The sequence below is a fragment of the Diabrotica undecimpunctata genome, chromosome 5, assembly GCF_040954645.1.
Source record: "Diabrotica undecimpunctata isolate CICGRU chromosome 5, icDiaUnde3, whole genome shotgun sequence".
Classification (NCBI taxonomy): Eukaryota; Metazoa; Arthropoda; class Insecta; order Coleoptera; family Chrysomelidae; genus Diabrotica; species Diabrotica undecimpunctata.
This window is the reverse complement of record NC_092807.1, coordinates 152116883-152130580: the sequence shown is the minus strand read 5'-3', so window position 1 is coordinate 152130580 and position 13698 is coordinate 152116883. Positions and strand designations below refer to the sequence as shown.

The following is a 13698-nucleotide window of genomic DNA, read 5'->3' as shown; positions in this document are numbered from 1 at the left end:
CTAAAATTCTTTTTGCATTTCTAATGCACCAAACCTTTTTTATTCGATTCTCTATATTTTTCCAAGATGAAATGTATTTTTTTTTTAATTTTTACAAGTGGGCCGGCAATTGTTATTAACAAATAACTAATACAAAAAAGCAATTTCACCGAATTGCTTCGGAATCAATTTTTTTAGGTGTATCTCATCAAAATAAACACTTTTTCTCTCTTGATAATTTTTCGAAAAATGCTTCCTTTTCGAGTTATTTGCATTTTTTTATTGAAAAAATGTCTTAATTAGTGATTTTTGGGATTTTTTTTCTAAAAAACTACTAAATGAATTGCAATTCTACAAATAGCTTTATAATCTTTAAACCGTCGAGTACAAGTTAGAATATTTTGACAAGGATAATTTTTTTCTCTCTTGCTAAAAACGTGGACCCAAATATTTCGATTATGCCTTTCGAGCAGTCTACCGCTAAGTGTGTAAAGCGGTTGAGGCGATACAGGCGTGCGGCACGTAGAAATATTTGTTTAAATTTAAAAAATTCAATACAAATATTACGTACAATTTATTAAAAAAAAAGATATTTCTAATTATTTTTATATAGACATATTATAATTAAAACAATTAAAATTAATTTTTTACAATGCTATAATAATGTAATTTTTCTTTTAATATACTATATTATTGAATGTTTTATTACAGTGAAATACATTAAGCAATATATAATTAATTTTCATTGAAAAATATAATAAAATTAAAATTTAATATTAATTATACATCTTTTTCATTGTCAATAATTTGAAAATTTTCGTCAACAGCAACATCATTTCCATCTAATAAGCTGATTTCATTGTCTTCAATAAAGTCGTCTTTAACATTTTTACAATTCTCTGGTGTACATGCACATACTGCGCAGCATTCTAAATTATAGGAAATACAATTACAATTTTTCGTAGAACATTTTCCGGTACATGAGCAGAAATACTTTTGTAACATATCTAAACTAGTTTCGCCTTCAAAATAATTAAAATCGAAACAATTATTTTCCATTGTCCAACCATGGGTTAATGGATCAAGAGATGAAATAATATTGTTTTTTGCTTAAATCCATTCATTTATTTGCCACTTTGCTCTTAAGTAATGTTGTAATAATGCTGGTTTCGAAGGTGGTAATTTTTCATTAGATGCATTTTTTTTAGCGCCTACAGCACCTCAACCGCTGTACACGCTTAGCGGGATACTCTCGAAAGGCATATTCGAAATATTTGGGTCCACGTTTTTAGCGAGATAGAAACCATTTATCCTTGTCAAAATATTCTAACTTGTACTCGACACTCGACGGTTTAAAGATTATAAAGCTATCTGTAAAATTGCAATTCATTTAGTAGTTTTTTAGAAAAAAAATCCCAAAAATCACTAATTACGGCATTTTTTCAACAAAAAAATGCAAATAACTCGAAAAGGAAGCATTTTTCGAAAAATTATCAAGAGAGAAAAAGTGTTTATTTTGATGAGATACGCGTAAAAAAATTAATTCTGAAACAATTCGGTGAAATTGCTTTTTTGTATAAGTTATTTGTTAATAACAATTGCCGGCCCACTTGTAAAAATTAAAAAAAAATACATTTCATCTTGGAAAAATATATAGAATCGAATAAAAAAGGTTTGGTGCATTAGAAATGCAAAAAGAATTTTAGTCGGTTGATGCTCTGCTTATAGGGGTAAACCGCTCGCCTAAATGGGAAGGAATGAAGAGGTGGAGAGCTATCGTTCGAGGTGTCGGGTTTGTACTTGAAAAGCACGCAGGGCGCTTTGGCGTTACGGTCACCGGTCTACACTCCTAGTATCCGAGACGAGCCTCTCGTGGGACCACTCTACACTATACTCTCATTCCACAGAACCAAGGTGAGGTTGAACGAGCTGCGTCCCTGATACAGTGAGGGACAAGATCTATGCGAAATTTTAAAAACCGACCTACTGGTAATCCGATATTCCACATATCCGGTAACACAGACCCCCAGAGAGACATTTACAGAGTTGTACTTATCTGTATCCAACATTCAAATAAAATTATCGGAGAAAGTGTTGAATTTCGAATTATTAATTTGTGTACTTAAATGTTTTTACCAATTGATCGAAATACTGATTATTTTTAAAGTAAACTACCTCATAATATAGTATTTAGAAAAATTAACCTTCACCTTTTTTCAAAATTAAGACTGGCAAAATAAAATATTTTTTCAGTTACGAAAATAAAAATTTTCTTTTGGTGGATTTACAAGTTTTTTTATTAACCGTGCTAAGTTGGTCAATGAACACTTAATATTAATATTTGATACAGTGAAGACCTAAAGTAACGGATAAATGTAATTTCTACGTAATTATAAAGTAGATGAAAACTACTGAAACAGGTCGATTTTTACACACAAAACTATACATATGCAATATACCTACAAATCATCAGTAAATATTTATCACCGTCCTAATATAATCAAATTAAGAAAAACACATGTCGTAACTAACTTCATGCTGTGAATATGCGCATACTTCATACTGCGAATTTTATAAAAATTCACTCTCATCAATTTTTCCCAATCGCGCCTAAAGAAGTATAACTTCAAAAACAGTTTTTATTTACTTACATGTCACATGCGATGCCACAAAAAGTTACCCATTGGTTTTTTTACTATTATAAATTAAAAAGTATACTAGCCACTTCGGAAATTCACATTCATTTGGGATCTTCCAGTTGCTAGAGTTAACAGTTATTCCAACTCAACGTTATTATCGTTCTGTTCATCACTCTCAGCCAAATTAATAATAATTTTCTTCAAGGCTGGGATATTTTTCATGTAATCTTTTGAATCTTCTTTACATGTTCTATTGCTTTTTGCCAGTTTTGAGCACTGATATTTTTGAACTCTTTTAGAGATGTGTTGTGATGGTTTTTTAACTGAGCCCATAGCAATTCTATGGGATTCAACACACAGTAATATGGAGGTAATCTTAAAACCATATGTCCATTGTTAGTGGCTAATTTATCAACAATATGTCCTTTAGTTACGACTTTTGTATGAAGTACCTGGATTAGTTGATCTTTGGTATAATGATCCTCAAAATATAGGTCTTCGGCTATTAAAAATTCTTGAATTTCATCCTTCCTACTCTGTTTGGTTGGAATTTTTTAATGCATCTGGAGTGATATGATGCATTGTCCATAACAATCTCGCTATTTTCATTTCAATTTGGGAGTAATGTATTCTCAAACCACGATTCAAAAACCGTCACTTCAATGTCTTGGTGGTAGTCTAGAGAACTGTCTTTAATACTTTTGGAACTCAACAATAACGCATCGTTCACCCACCCATGTTGTCCTCCGCAATGTAATATGCAAATTCGCTTGCCTCTAGAATGGGGTACATCTATTTGGCATTTTCTTGTACCGCTTGTCCGGCTTTATCTATCGTTTCGTGAGAATCAAACCAAGTCTCGTCCAAATAATAAATTTCTCGACATTCACTGTGGTATTGTGAAATTTTTTCGATATATTCATTCCTCCATTTTATTAGGCGGCTACTTTCCATTATGGTTGTCTCTTAATGACAGTTTTATATTTAAAATCATTTTTGGTCAAAAATTTTCCAAAGTCTTTGTGGAACAATCATTAACAATATGTTTTTTCTTTAATTTTGCCATGATATTGTTTAGATTAGGCATAACTTTAGCTGCATACATATTATATATTGTCTCACTAATAGGTTCCAAGAGGTGAGATTGAATTTTTTTAGAGCTTCCCAAATCCTTTCTTGTTGTTCTACTTTTTGAACCTGTCTTTATTAAACGGTACACTGTTGCACAAGAAATTTTAGCTAAAACCGCCGTTTGCTTAACAGCTTCATATTGGTCATTTTTTAGAAAGTCATCAAATACATCTAACACCATATTTTGAGTCTACAGATTATGTCATTAGTGTTTTTGTCCCTGTTAGGCTCATAGTCACTAATAAAGGAGATGTCGCTATTAAAGTGGATAACACTAAAAAACAGTAAAGAATGTTCATGTTTTATTATAATTATTTTGTCCAAAAATTTTAACTCCCGGTAGAGCTTGTATTTTATATGCTAATTTAATTAAAAATTACACTTTAGTACCTAACAATGATTTGCACAATTGCACAAGCGCGCACTTAAAGGAACCAGTCGGCAACGGAAAGCACAGCTAAGTCCGGAATTAAATGCCATAACTCATATTTACCGGCAAAAACACGTCAGTCAGTGGATTAACATATTTCATGGAAGATAGATCGAAAAAATATTATTGTTAGTTTGTATAGTACGCCTTTGGGTTCACTCTCTGCAAGTATGTCTATTCCGCCAGTCGTTTTCACTTACATTCCTTTCTGACATTGCTTTGGTGATTCTGTGTAGATATGTTAAATGGCTACACAACAAAATAGTCCTTCAAAAAGAAAGCGTAATAGACGGAAAGTGAATTTGCTACTTTATTTCCTGATTTAATCGATCATCAAACCAAATTTTATCAATAATTCCGAAGAAGTTGCGAAACACAGACATTAAATTAGAGCGCGCACCTTTATGTTACAAATTTGGTGTCATAGGGTTTGTGGCAAAACATGAAACCTACAAATAACGCAGCAAAATCCAATAACAGAACTGTAAAAATGCAGAGTTGCTTTTGTAGCAATCAAGGATGTACCTACTAAGATCATCTCTATAGGTACTCTCTATATTTACAAGTAAAAAGAATCGAAATTTATATAGAAAGTCCCTTAGGCTCTTATGGGCTCAGTATGTAACTCCGGACTGGATAGCTAGAGTTTTTGTCTGTTGGAACAACTTAATCTATGAATATCCCTAAAGATATTATACCTAATTCAAGCTTTCGTGAATTGATCTTACCCGCTCAAACCTACCGATGTGGAAGAAATGAACTTGCCTCTATATACTTTTTATAAACATTACATTGAAACAAATAATATATTTAAAAGAGCATACAATACACAGAAACATTAGTTAACATAATAAAAAACATAAATAATTATTCATGCACTGCTGAAAATTATCTAATTATTATCAAAGTTATAAATTTAAAACTACTTGTTTATTACATTCCAATAAATCTACGCAGGAAATATAAACAATCATACAAATATACCGGTATAATGAGATATAGTTAAAACATACATAATTATTCCAATACTAAAGTTCAAGCACTAATATTTGATAATAAATTGTTTGTTTCTGTAGACTATAACGCCCCATTTCTATCGATATACAGTATTGGTCACTCCAAATCCATCGTGATATTTAACAATATTTATTGGATTTTATGAAAATGCTACAACAGTTTTATTTTTCTGTTCCAGTACCACAAACATCAAAAGTGGCTCGACAATCCGTCGTGGATCCTGCTCACAAAGAAGTCACCATTCCTGTCGATTCCTGGCAACTTCCCTCCATCTTCTGATCCTTAGAATCTGTAGACCTTCTTCAACATCATCAAATCTCCTTTGAAGTCGACGAAGAGATGGTGTGTATCTATGTTATATTCTAGTCTAGTGACTTTTCTAGAATCTGCCTACGTGCTTGAATTTGATGTGTAGTTGACTTTCCAGCAGTAAATCCGCATTGATAGTGACCAACAATATCCTTTGTAAAATATTTAAGTCTTTCAAACAATACATTACCGAAGATTTTATACGCAGATGCCAACAGAGTAATGCCTCTATAGTTGTTACACTCCAGTTGATCACCCTTTTTATGCAACGGACATATAGCCACTCTTCTGGTACCAATTCATTCTGCCATATAAGTACTATTAGTTAATAAATTGCTGCAAAAAGTTGACCACCACCTTTGTTACACATTTCCGAACAGATTTCATCGATTCCTGGGATTTATTGTCCTTGAATTTCAGGATGGAATTTGACACTTCTTCTCTTGTTCGGTCTTTACTGTGTAGTTGACGTTATAGATTTTGTTGATTGTCTATGTTGTAACTTCCTTTAATATCGTTTATATTTAGATGTTCGCTGAAATGTTGTGCCCATCTGTTAAGAACTGACTTTTTATCATGTAAAATTTCACTGTTAGTGCCTTTTTAATCGTGGTTTGAATTCTCGACGGCTATTATTTAAGGATTTGTAGTATTTCCTCGTTTCATTTTTATCGAATAAACTTGGTATCTCATTGAGAGTGTTCTATTCGTATTCCCTTTTCTTACGTCGATGGATACGTTTTTCCTCTCTTCTAAGACGTCTATACTCTTCTTTTTTTCTCCGTGTACAACCTGCGTCTATGGTTTTTTGATACGCTGCGTTCTTTCTATTTGTGGCCATTTCGCATTCATGATCAAACCAATGATTTCTTTTTTCTGACTTGGTTTTGCCCAATATTTCAACCGATTTCTGTAACACAATACCTCGTATATTTGTCCATAGTTGGTTAATGTCTTCTTCTTCTTCTAAGTTTTCTGTCCTTATTTGATCTTCTATTTGCTGTCTCTATACATTTGCAATGTCGGGATCTTTTAGTTTATTAATGTCGATTTTTTTCTCTCTTTTTCCGGATCTCCTTTTTTAAATTGGATATTCTCTCTTTAAATCGTGATTTAACTAAATAGTGATCAATATCTATGTTTGCTCCTCTAAAAGACCTAACATCTAATAAGTTAAAGCAGTGTCTTGCATCGATAATTATATGATTTATTCGGTTAATCATTATTAGATTTCCAAGTTCCCTTATGCATATCTTTATGAGGAAATCATGTCCCAGCTATTACCATGTTCTTAGACATGGCAAAGTCTACGATTCTGAGAAAGTTATCATTAGAGTCTACGTGTAGGCTCTCTTTTCCGATGGTGGGCGTAGATATATTCTCTCTTCTGAGTTTGGCATTAAAGTCTCCTGCTATTATTTTGATGTCATTTTTTGGACAAGTGCCACAAACATTTAATTTTAAATAGGAAATACACCATGCGTGGCACATCATTAGACATTTCGCTGGAGAAGTCAGGCATGCATGATTTTTTTCATACTAACTCTTTTCTTGTGAAAAGTATCAGTTTATAAGTGGTACGCCTCTTAAAAACCAAACGTAACGCCTATGTGTTATTAGTCTCAAATTTATTTTTTTGTCGTCATGTCAAAAGGTTTATTAAAAAAAAATTGCAACATTAATAGGAAACTTTAGTAAATCTAACGTAAATAAAATTAACTAAATTTTAAACCAATAAACTCGGCTATAATTATTTAATTAATTACTATATTATATTGTATATAACCCCATAGAAAAAAGTCCAGAGGAGTTAAATTGGGGGATCTTGCTGGCCAACCTCTTGTTCATTGTAGTTATCCATTGACCACGAAATCGTTTATTAAAGTGTTGAGTTAAATGCATACTATAATAGGAGATGCGCCTTCTTGTTGGAAAAACAATCATCTTGTCAATACCTGTTATAATTTTCGATTATATCTGTCAAAATTGGATCAACTGAGTCTATAGTAATTCTAGATATGCTTCTATGATCAAGGTTTGTTGCAAAAATAATGGCCCAGCAATATAACTCCCATAAATTCCTGCCCGCACGTTTAATGTGTGGATTGCCAATCTTCGAAAGGAGACGGCGCCATGAGAAGAAGAAGACGCTTAATGTCAATGGCCGTTGGGTATGTGTTTCGTGGAACAGTCAAGCATTTTCATCTATCCAATAACGGCAATTGTGTAGATTTACAATTAATATTACTTAGAAAAAAAGGAACATTCATCCAAAAAACAAATATTAAATCTAAAGTTTCGATTACTATTTATTTTCTCATTCATAATCTCATAAAACTATAGTCGCCTGTCTGGATCATCTTCATTTATTACCTGTACCAACTGTATTTTATAGGGATGAAATTTGTAACACAGTCTTCTGTGTTTACTCGTAATAGCATTGCTGTATAATATTTAACATTATTATGTACTAATTAAACTAAGCTTTCTACTAAATATTCGAATCTTCTTCTTCTTGCAGTACCGTCTCCTATCGGAGGTTGGTTACCATCACAGCAATCTTTACTTTGTTGGCTGCAGCTCTGAACAACTGTATTGAACTGCACCCATACCACTCCCTTAAATTTCGCAACCAGGAAATCCTCCTACGTCCTACATTTCTCTTTCCCGAGATTTTTCCTTGGATTATGAGTCTAAGCAGAGAGTACTTTTCTCCTCTCATTATGTGGCCCAGATATTCCAGTTTTTTCGTTTGTATGGTTTTTATGACTTCGCATTCCTTCCCCATCTTCAGCAGAACATCTTGATTTGTTACTTTTTCTGTCCATGATATTTTCCACATTCTCCTGTAACACCGCATCTCGAATGCCTCAATGTTTTTGATGTTTATCTTTTTCAGTGTCCAGGCTTCCATGCCGAAAAGCAGAACGGAGAAAACATAGCACCTTAACATTCTCGTTCTTAAGTTTATATTTATGTCCCGGCTGCATAGGAACTTTTGCATTTTGACAAACGATTGTCTCGCTATCTCTATTCACCTCTCGATTTCTCTTGTCTGGTCATTAGTATCAGTGAAGCAAACCCCTAAATATTTGTAGGACGTAACTCTTTCAACTGGCTGATTATTTATGGTTAAATTGACATTGGTGTATAGCTTCTTCGTTACAATCATGAATTTAGTCTTTTTGATGTTCAGTTTTAGACCATACTTTTTGGTATGGGTGTTTATGTTTTCCATCAAAAACTGTAAACTTGTAAACTGTAAACTAAATATTCGAATGGTACGACCTAAATCTGTCGTGAGCACTATAATATTTAGTAGATCTAAGATAGTTATGTTTATATATCCCACATGGCTAATTGGATAAAGTGATATACATATATTAAGAGAATTTTTATAAGAACATAAATAATTTCTACCTACGGTAATTATTATTCATAAACCTAACTATTACCTCATTCCTAAATGTAATGCTGTTACCAATAAAAACTAGCCTAGGTTTTAGTTCTACCACACTGTGTTCCATTTGAAAACTATTGATAATACCTTTTTTTTGACACAGCTTATTTGCATTTTATTTTGTATATACAGTGTGTCCATAAAGTATGGAATAAATTCGATATTTCCTAAATGAAAAGCCTTTTTAAAAAAATCTAAAACACGTCGATTTTTAAGTTTAATGTTATAATTATAAATATAAAAGGTGATACATAATAAGGTGATGACGTCATCGGCTCTTTTTAAATGTAACATCCTATATTTTATGACATTTTTAGATCGATAAAAAAGAGATGATTCCAAAAAAGTATAATACTCAGGGTCTAATAGATAATAGATATAATTTGAAACATATGGGCTTAGAAAATAAATTATTTATTATCAATTGCAAAAAAGTAGTCTTCTACTAGTTTTTAGTGAAATGTAATTATTTTTAGTAACGTTCAATAACAATTAAGTAGTACAATAGTTGTATTAATTCGTGAATGATCTGTATTATTGCTTAGAATTAATTTGAAGTGGAAATGAATTTGGGTGTAAAGCAAAGAATTGAAATACTCATGATGATTGGTTATGGATATAAATAGCGTAAAGGAAGAACTTATTTAATGATAAATATCCAGAAAGACCCATAACGCAGTCAACAGTAAGTAAGATTGAAGAGAAATTTTGAGAAACTGGTACGGTTGAAAATGCACGTAAATCAGGTCGTCCCTCTGTAAATTATGATAAAACATTATATAATATGTTCTACTTGCTTTTGAAGAAGATGCGCACACTTCTCGATGTTTGCAAAACAACGGTAAACAAAGCAATAAAACTTGAAAAATGGCACCCCTTTAGATGCACACTTGTACACGAATTAAACGAGGATGATCCAGATTAAAGAATATATACGGAAAACTGCACAAAGAAGAATGGTGGAAACTAGAAACACCTCCAGGTCTCCAAGACCGTAAGAAGTCCGAGGAGTCCTGTATGGACCAAAGAACCCTAACGCCTCTCGGCAACACTTTCATATTGAAAGTGTGGAGTGCTTAAATTAAAGTTGTAAAAGTAAAATAAAAATACAGAGGTTGTGAGTATATAAAGAAAAGTTGGGTCTTATTCTTAAATAATAAAACTTCTTTTCGACTTAAAATATAGATATTTTTCCCCTTTTTGCGATAAATTTTCGTTGAAAATTTTGAATATCGTAGTTATTCGTAAGTTTAAGATAAAGCTGTAAGAAATAATTAACTGGAATTGTAACTAAATCACTCATCGATCATAGCAGTAGATTTGCAATCTGATTTAGAAACTATAAATAAATATTTTCAATTGTGTAACAGAACATAATCTCATAAAAGGGTTAAAATGCCATGCTACGAACTGCTGGGTGCTACCTATCATCAAAGATACTCCACATACACACATAAAAACGAACATAGAAAACGCTTGGATTATTCCCACCACCTCTGAGAACGACATACAAACCGTTGTTACAAAAATTGGCAGTATTACTATCACCAAGGTCTATAAACCTCGAGACCCTAATTACCGGCCAATTTTGAGATCAAAGACTATTATATGAGATGATAGACTAAGAATCGATGAGAAGAAAACATAGAACCACATATTCATAGAGTATTTCATCCTGTTCAGCTGGTCCCCCGCTTTGATTTACATCGAAATACGTGGATGATACTAAATAGAATCAGGCCTGGATGCGGTAGATATGCTGATATCCTAGAGAAGTGAGGCAAGGCTCCGTCTTTAGGCTAGTGACTGCTGCCATCCAAGACAAATCATACAAAATATTATCTCTCAATGCCGTCTCTGGTCATATCCAGGTTTATGGCAGAACACCATCAGAGGCAATAAACTGGATAAGCAGACTCTACATCAACGTCTAATATCCATTTATGTTAAATATATGATGTCCAATTTATAGCGTTCTGTGACTCCCGGTTCCGTCTCCATTCAAGGCTATCAGCCCAGTCTCGTGGTCGTAGAATCTTTCTCTGACATTGCCTTTTGAACTCCATCCAATATTGCCTTGGGCGATGGTCTGAACATTTCCGTATGAAATAAGCTGTTCTTGCTATATTTCTTCTATGATGGTGGTTGTTCAGTCCATGATTTGTCTTATTCCTTCATTTGTTACGTGCATCATTCTGGATTATTTATTTTTTTTAGCGTATGGCATTTCGAAACATCTACAATATTACAATAACCATTACAATAAACGTTAAAATTGACTCGATATAAAACTATTTAAATCGTGCCCAGTTTATAGACAAACCTTGAGGTTGTAAATCGACTAAATCGTCGCAATCAGGAAGTCTTGTGAACTGCTCTCGTAGGTTCGCTGGTGGCACTCCTCCGTTATGTGCTTGATAGATTGGACCTCGCCGCAGCGGCATGACGGTGATGGTAGCTTGCCCCATTTGTGCAAAATGTCTGCACATCGAGCATGTTGAGGAGGTGTCTCTGAAATGCAAGGTATGGCTGTATTTGGTTGAGCTGCCGACCATTCATGGATCCATTTGGTGATTATGTTCAACCCTGTGGCTACGTCTGATTCTGCAGTTTATATTGGAGATTTTCTGGAGCGCAGTCGACTTTTGATTGCATCTTCTAGATAGTTACGAATCGGCAGCGATGTATTGCTAAGGATCTTGTTATATTCTTTGGTAAACAGAGTCAGCGAAGATGTGGGGGTGGAATGTCGCTCAGCACTTTTAGCCAATGTGTTGGTTTAGATTTGATTACTCCAGCGATCATTCTCATGCTGTTATTTAGCTGGACATCTATCTTTTTAACGCGAGCACTGTTGATTCATATTGACGCGCAGTATTCAGCTACGGAATAAACAAGAGCTAAGCCTGAAGACCTGAGTGTGGATGCCGATGCCCCCCATGTTGTGCCGCAGAGCTTCTGAATGATGTTTTTTCTGGTTTTCAGTTTTTCGGCATTTGTACTTAAATGTTCTCTAAAGCTTACCGTTCTGTCCAAGGCCCGCCTAGATATTTTGGATGTTTATTGTGGTTGAGTCGTGTGTTGAGTTATTGTGTGGGGTGTAGAGCTAGTTCGCGTCCATACTACACGTGCACCCTTCTCCTGACCACGACACACAGAAGTATCATTTTGGATATACCTGCTGGTCTGCGCCAAAATCCATTTCCTGAATAAGGAGTTTTTGTTTCGTTCTCTTAGTGAGTTGTCAGGTTTCTGTATGAATACTTGTTTGTGTTTATATTTTTATTATTAAACCAGAGCCGCTAATTTTTGAGACAAAAAAGATTAGTAATAGGGGGGAACTTATTGTAAAAGTAAGAAAAAGTTGGAAAATATAACAAAAATTAAAAGAAAAATAATTTATGGTCGATCTATGATCTGACTGATATTTATGTGAAAATGGATATATTTGAGACCGGAATGAATATAGATCAGTCAATATGTTGCATTTTTATAGGATATTCTTTGATCCTCATGGTTTCGTCTTTATTTATACACGAAAGGAAAGAATAGATTTTGATTGTTAATTGTGGTGATCAGTAAAGTGAATTAAAGCCCACATCAAAATATCTATATTATTAATTTTGTGTAAATAATTTAAAACATGCATATTTAAAAATTTGTGCTTGTGGAAAGAATAGACTGATTTTCTTTAAAGCATAATACCCAGTGAAACAGTATCTGGTTAATACGTTGAATACAATTTAAAGAAAAAAAAGACAGAGAAAATATTATGATGAGTATTGAGATGAGATTAAATAAGAAAATGCTGATTTTTGTTTTTCATTTTAAATTCTTTGAAACGAAAATTTTATACTATCTTCATTTTAATATATTCCAATATGCAATAAGGTTTATTCTTTGTTCAGAAATTCAGATCAGACAAATAGAAATAGCTTATGAAAATTCGTATTAAAACACAAAAATCATTTGAACACACATATAGATTGAACAGTTAAATTTGATCCTTCCAAAAACTTCTTTCACCATTGATTTAGCAACGATTTGACAATTTAGACGGGATAATCTCACCTGGAAATCATGCTTTAAATTGGGAATTATGTCAGTTATCAAGGTCTCTATGTGCGCCTACACTACATCTACATTAGGTTTAATTTAGCAAATAAACTAACTATACTCAATCTTGAGATCACGAGGTTCGGGCACATGCCAGCCAGAAGCGTCGTCTACTAGATCTACTGCACCTTTGTCCGGGTGCTCGCCTCCTCCACGCTTCACTTTTGGTGTTCCCCGAGGCGGTACAGGGGGAGGCACTTTGCCTTTACTTTCGCTGCTCGATCTTCCCACCAAAACAGCGGGGTAGGCCGACGGTGGAGAAGTTAGTGAAGAGGCTGGGGAAATGGGAGTGCAGGATGATGGGTATGCGGGTGGTGCGGTTTTTGTCGAGTTTACTTCGGATTGGGAGGCTGTTGAGGAAAGGATAATTTTTAGAAATATTATCCAATTATAAAAGCAGCGTGAAAAATAGGAAAAAATGGTTGTTTAATTATCTAGTGGTAACTTTGATAAAAACTAATTTTGTGGTCTATTGAAATTAAAATTACCTAAAATATTGTGAACCGGATTGGTTAATAATACTTTATGTAATATTTCTAAAGTAACAAGGTTTTACATATTTTGAATGAAACATTATATGAGTAACACTGGATGTGGTGAATCTCATTTAATACAGA

The 13698-nt window shown here is 33.5% G+C and overlaps 1 protein-coding gene across 9 annotated transcripts in view; it reads right to left on the bottom strand.

Annotated features, from left to right (window-relative positions):
- Positions 1-13698, bottom strand: part of PIP5K59B (Phosphatidylinositol 4-phosphate 5-kinase 59B) — a 188674-nt gene that overhangs the window by 21816 nt on the left and 153160 nt on the right. For 6 of the 9 annotated variants that reach the window (XM_072533039.1, XM_072533033.1, XM_072533034.1 and 3 more), the window contains one exon: positions 13138-13431. The exons of 2 other annotated variants lie outside the window; for them this stretch is intronic. In XM_072533039.1, coding sequence (XP_072389140.1) covers positions 13138-13431 — 294 coding nt within the window. The remainder of the gene's footprint in view (positions 1-13137; positions 13432-13698) is intronic. One more of the 9 variants, XM_072533037.1, reaches the window with a different exon arrangement.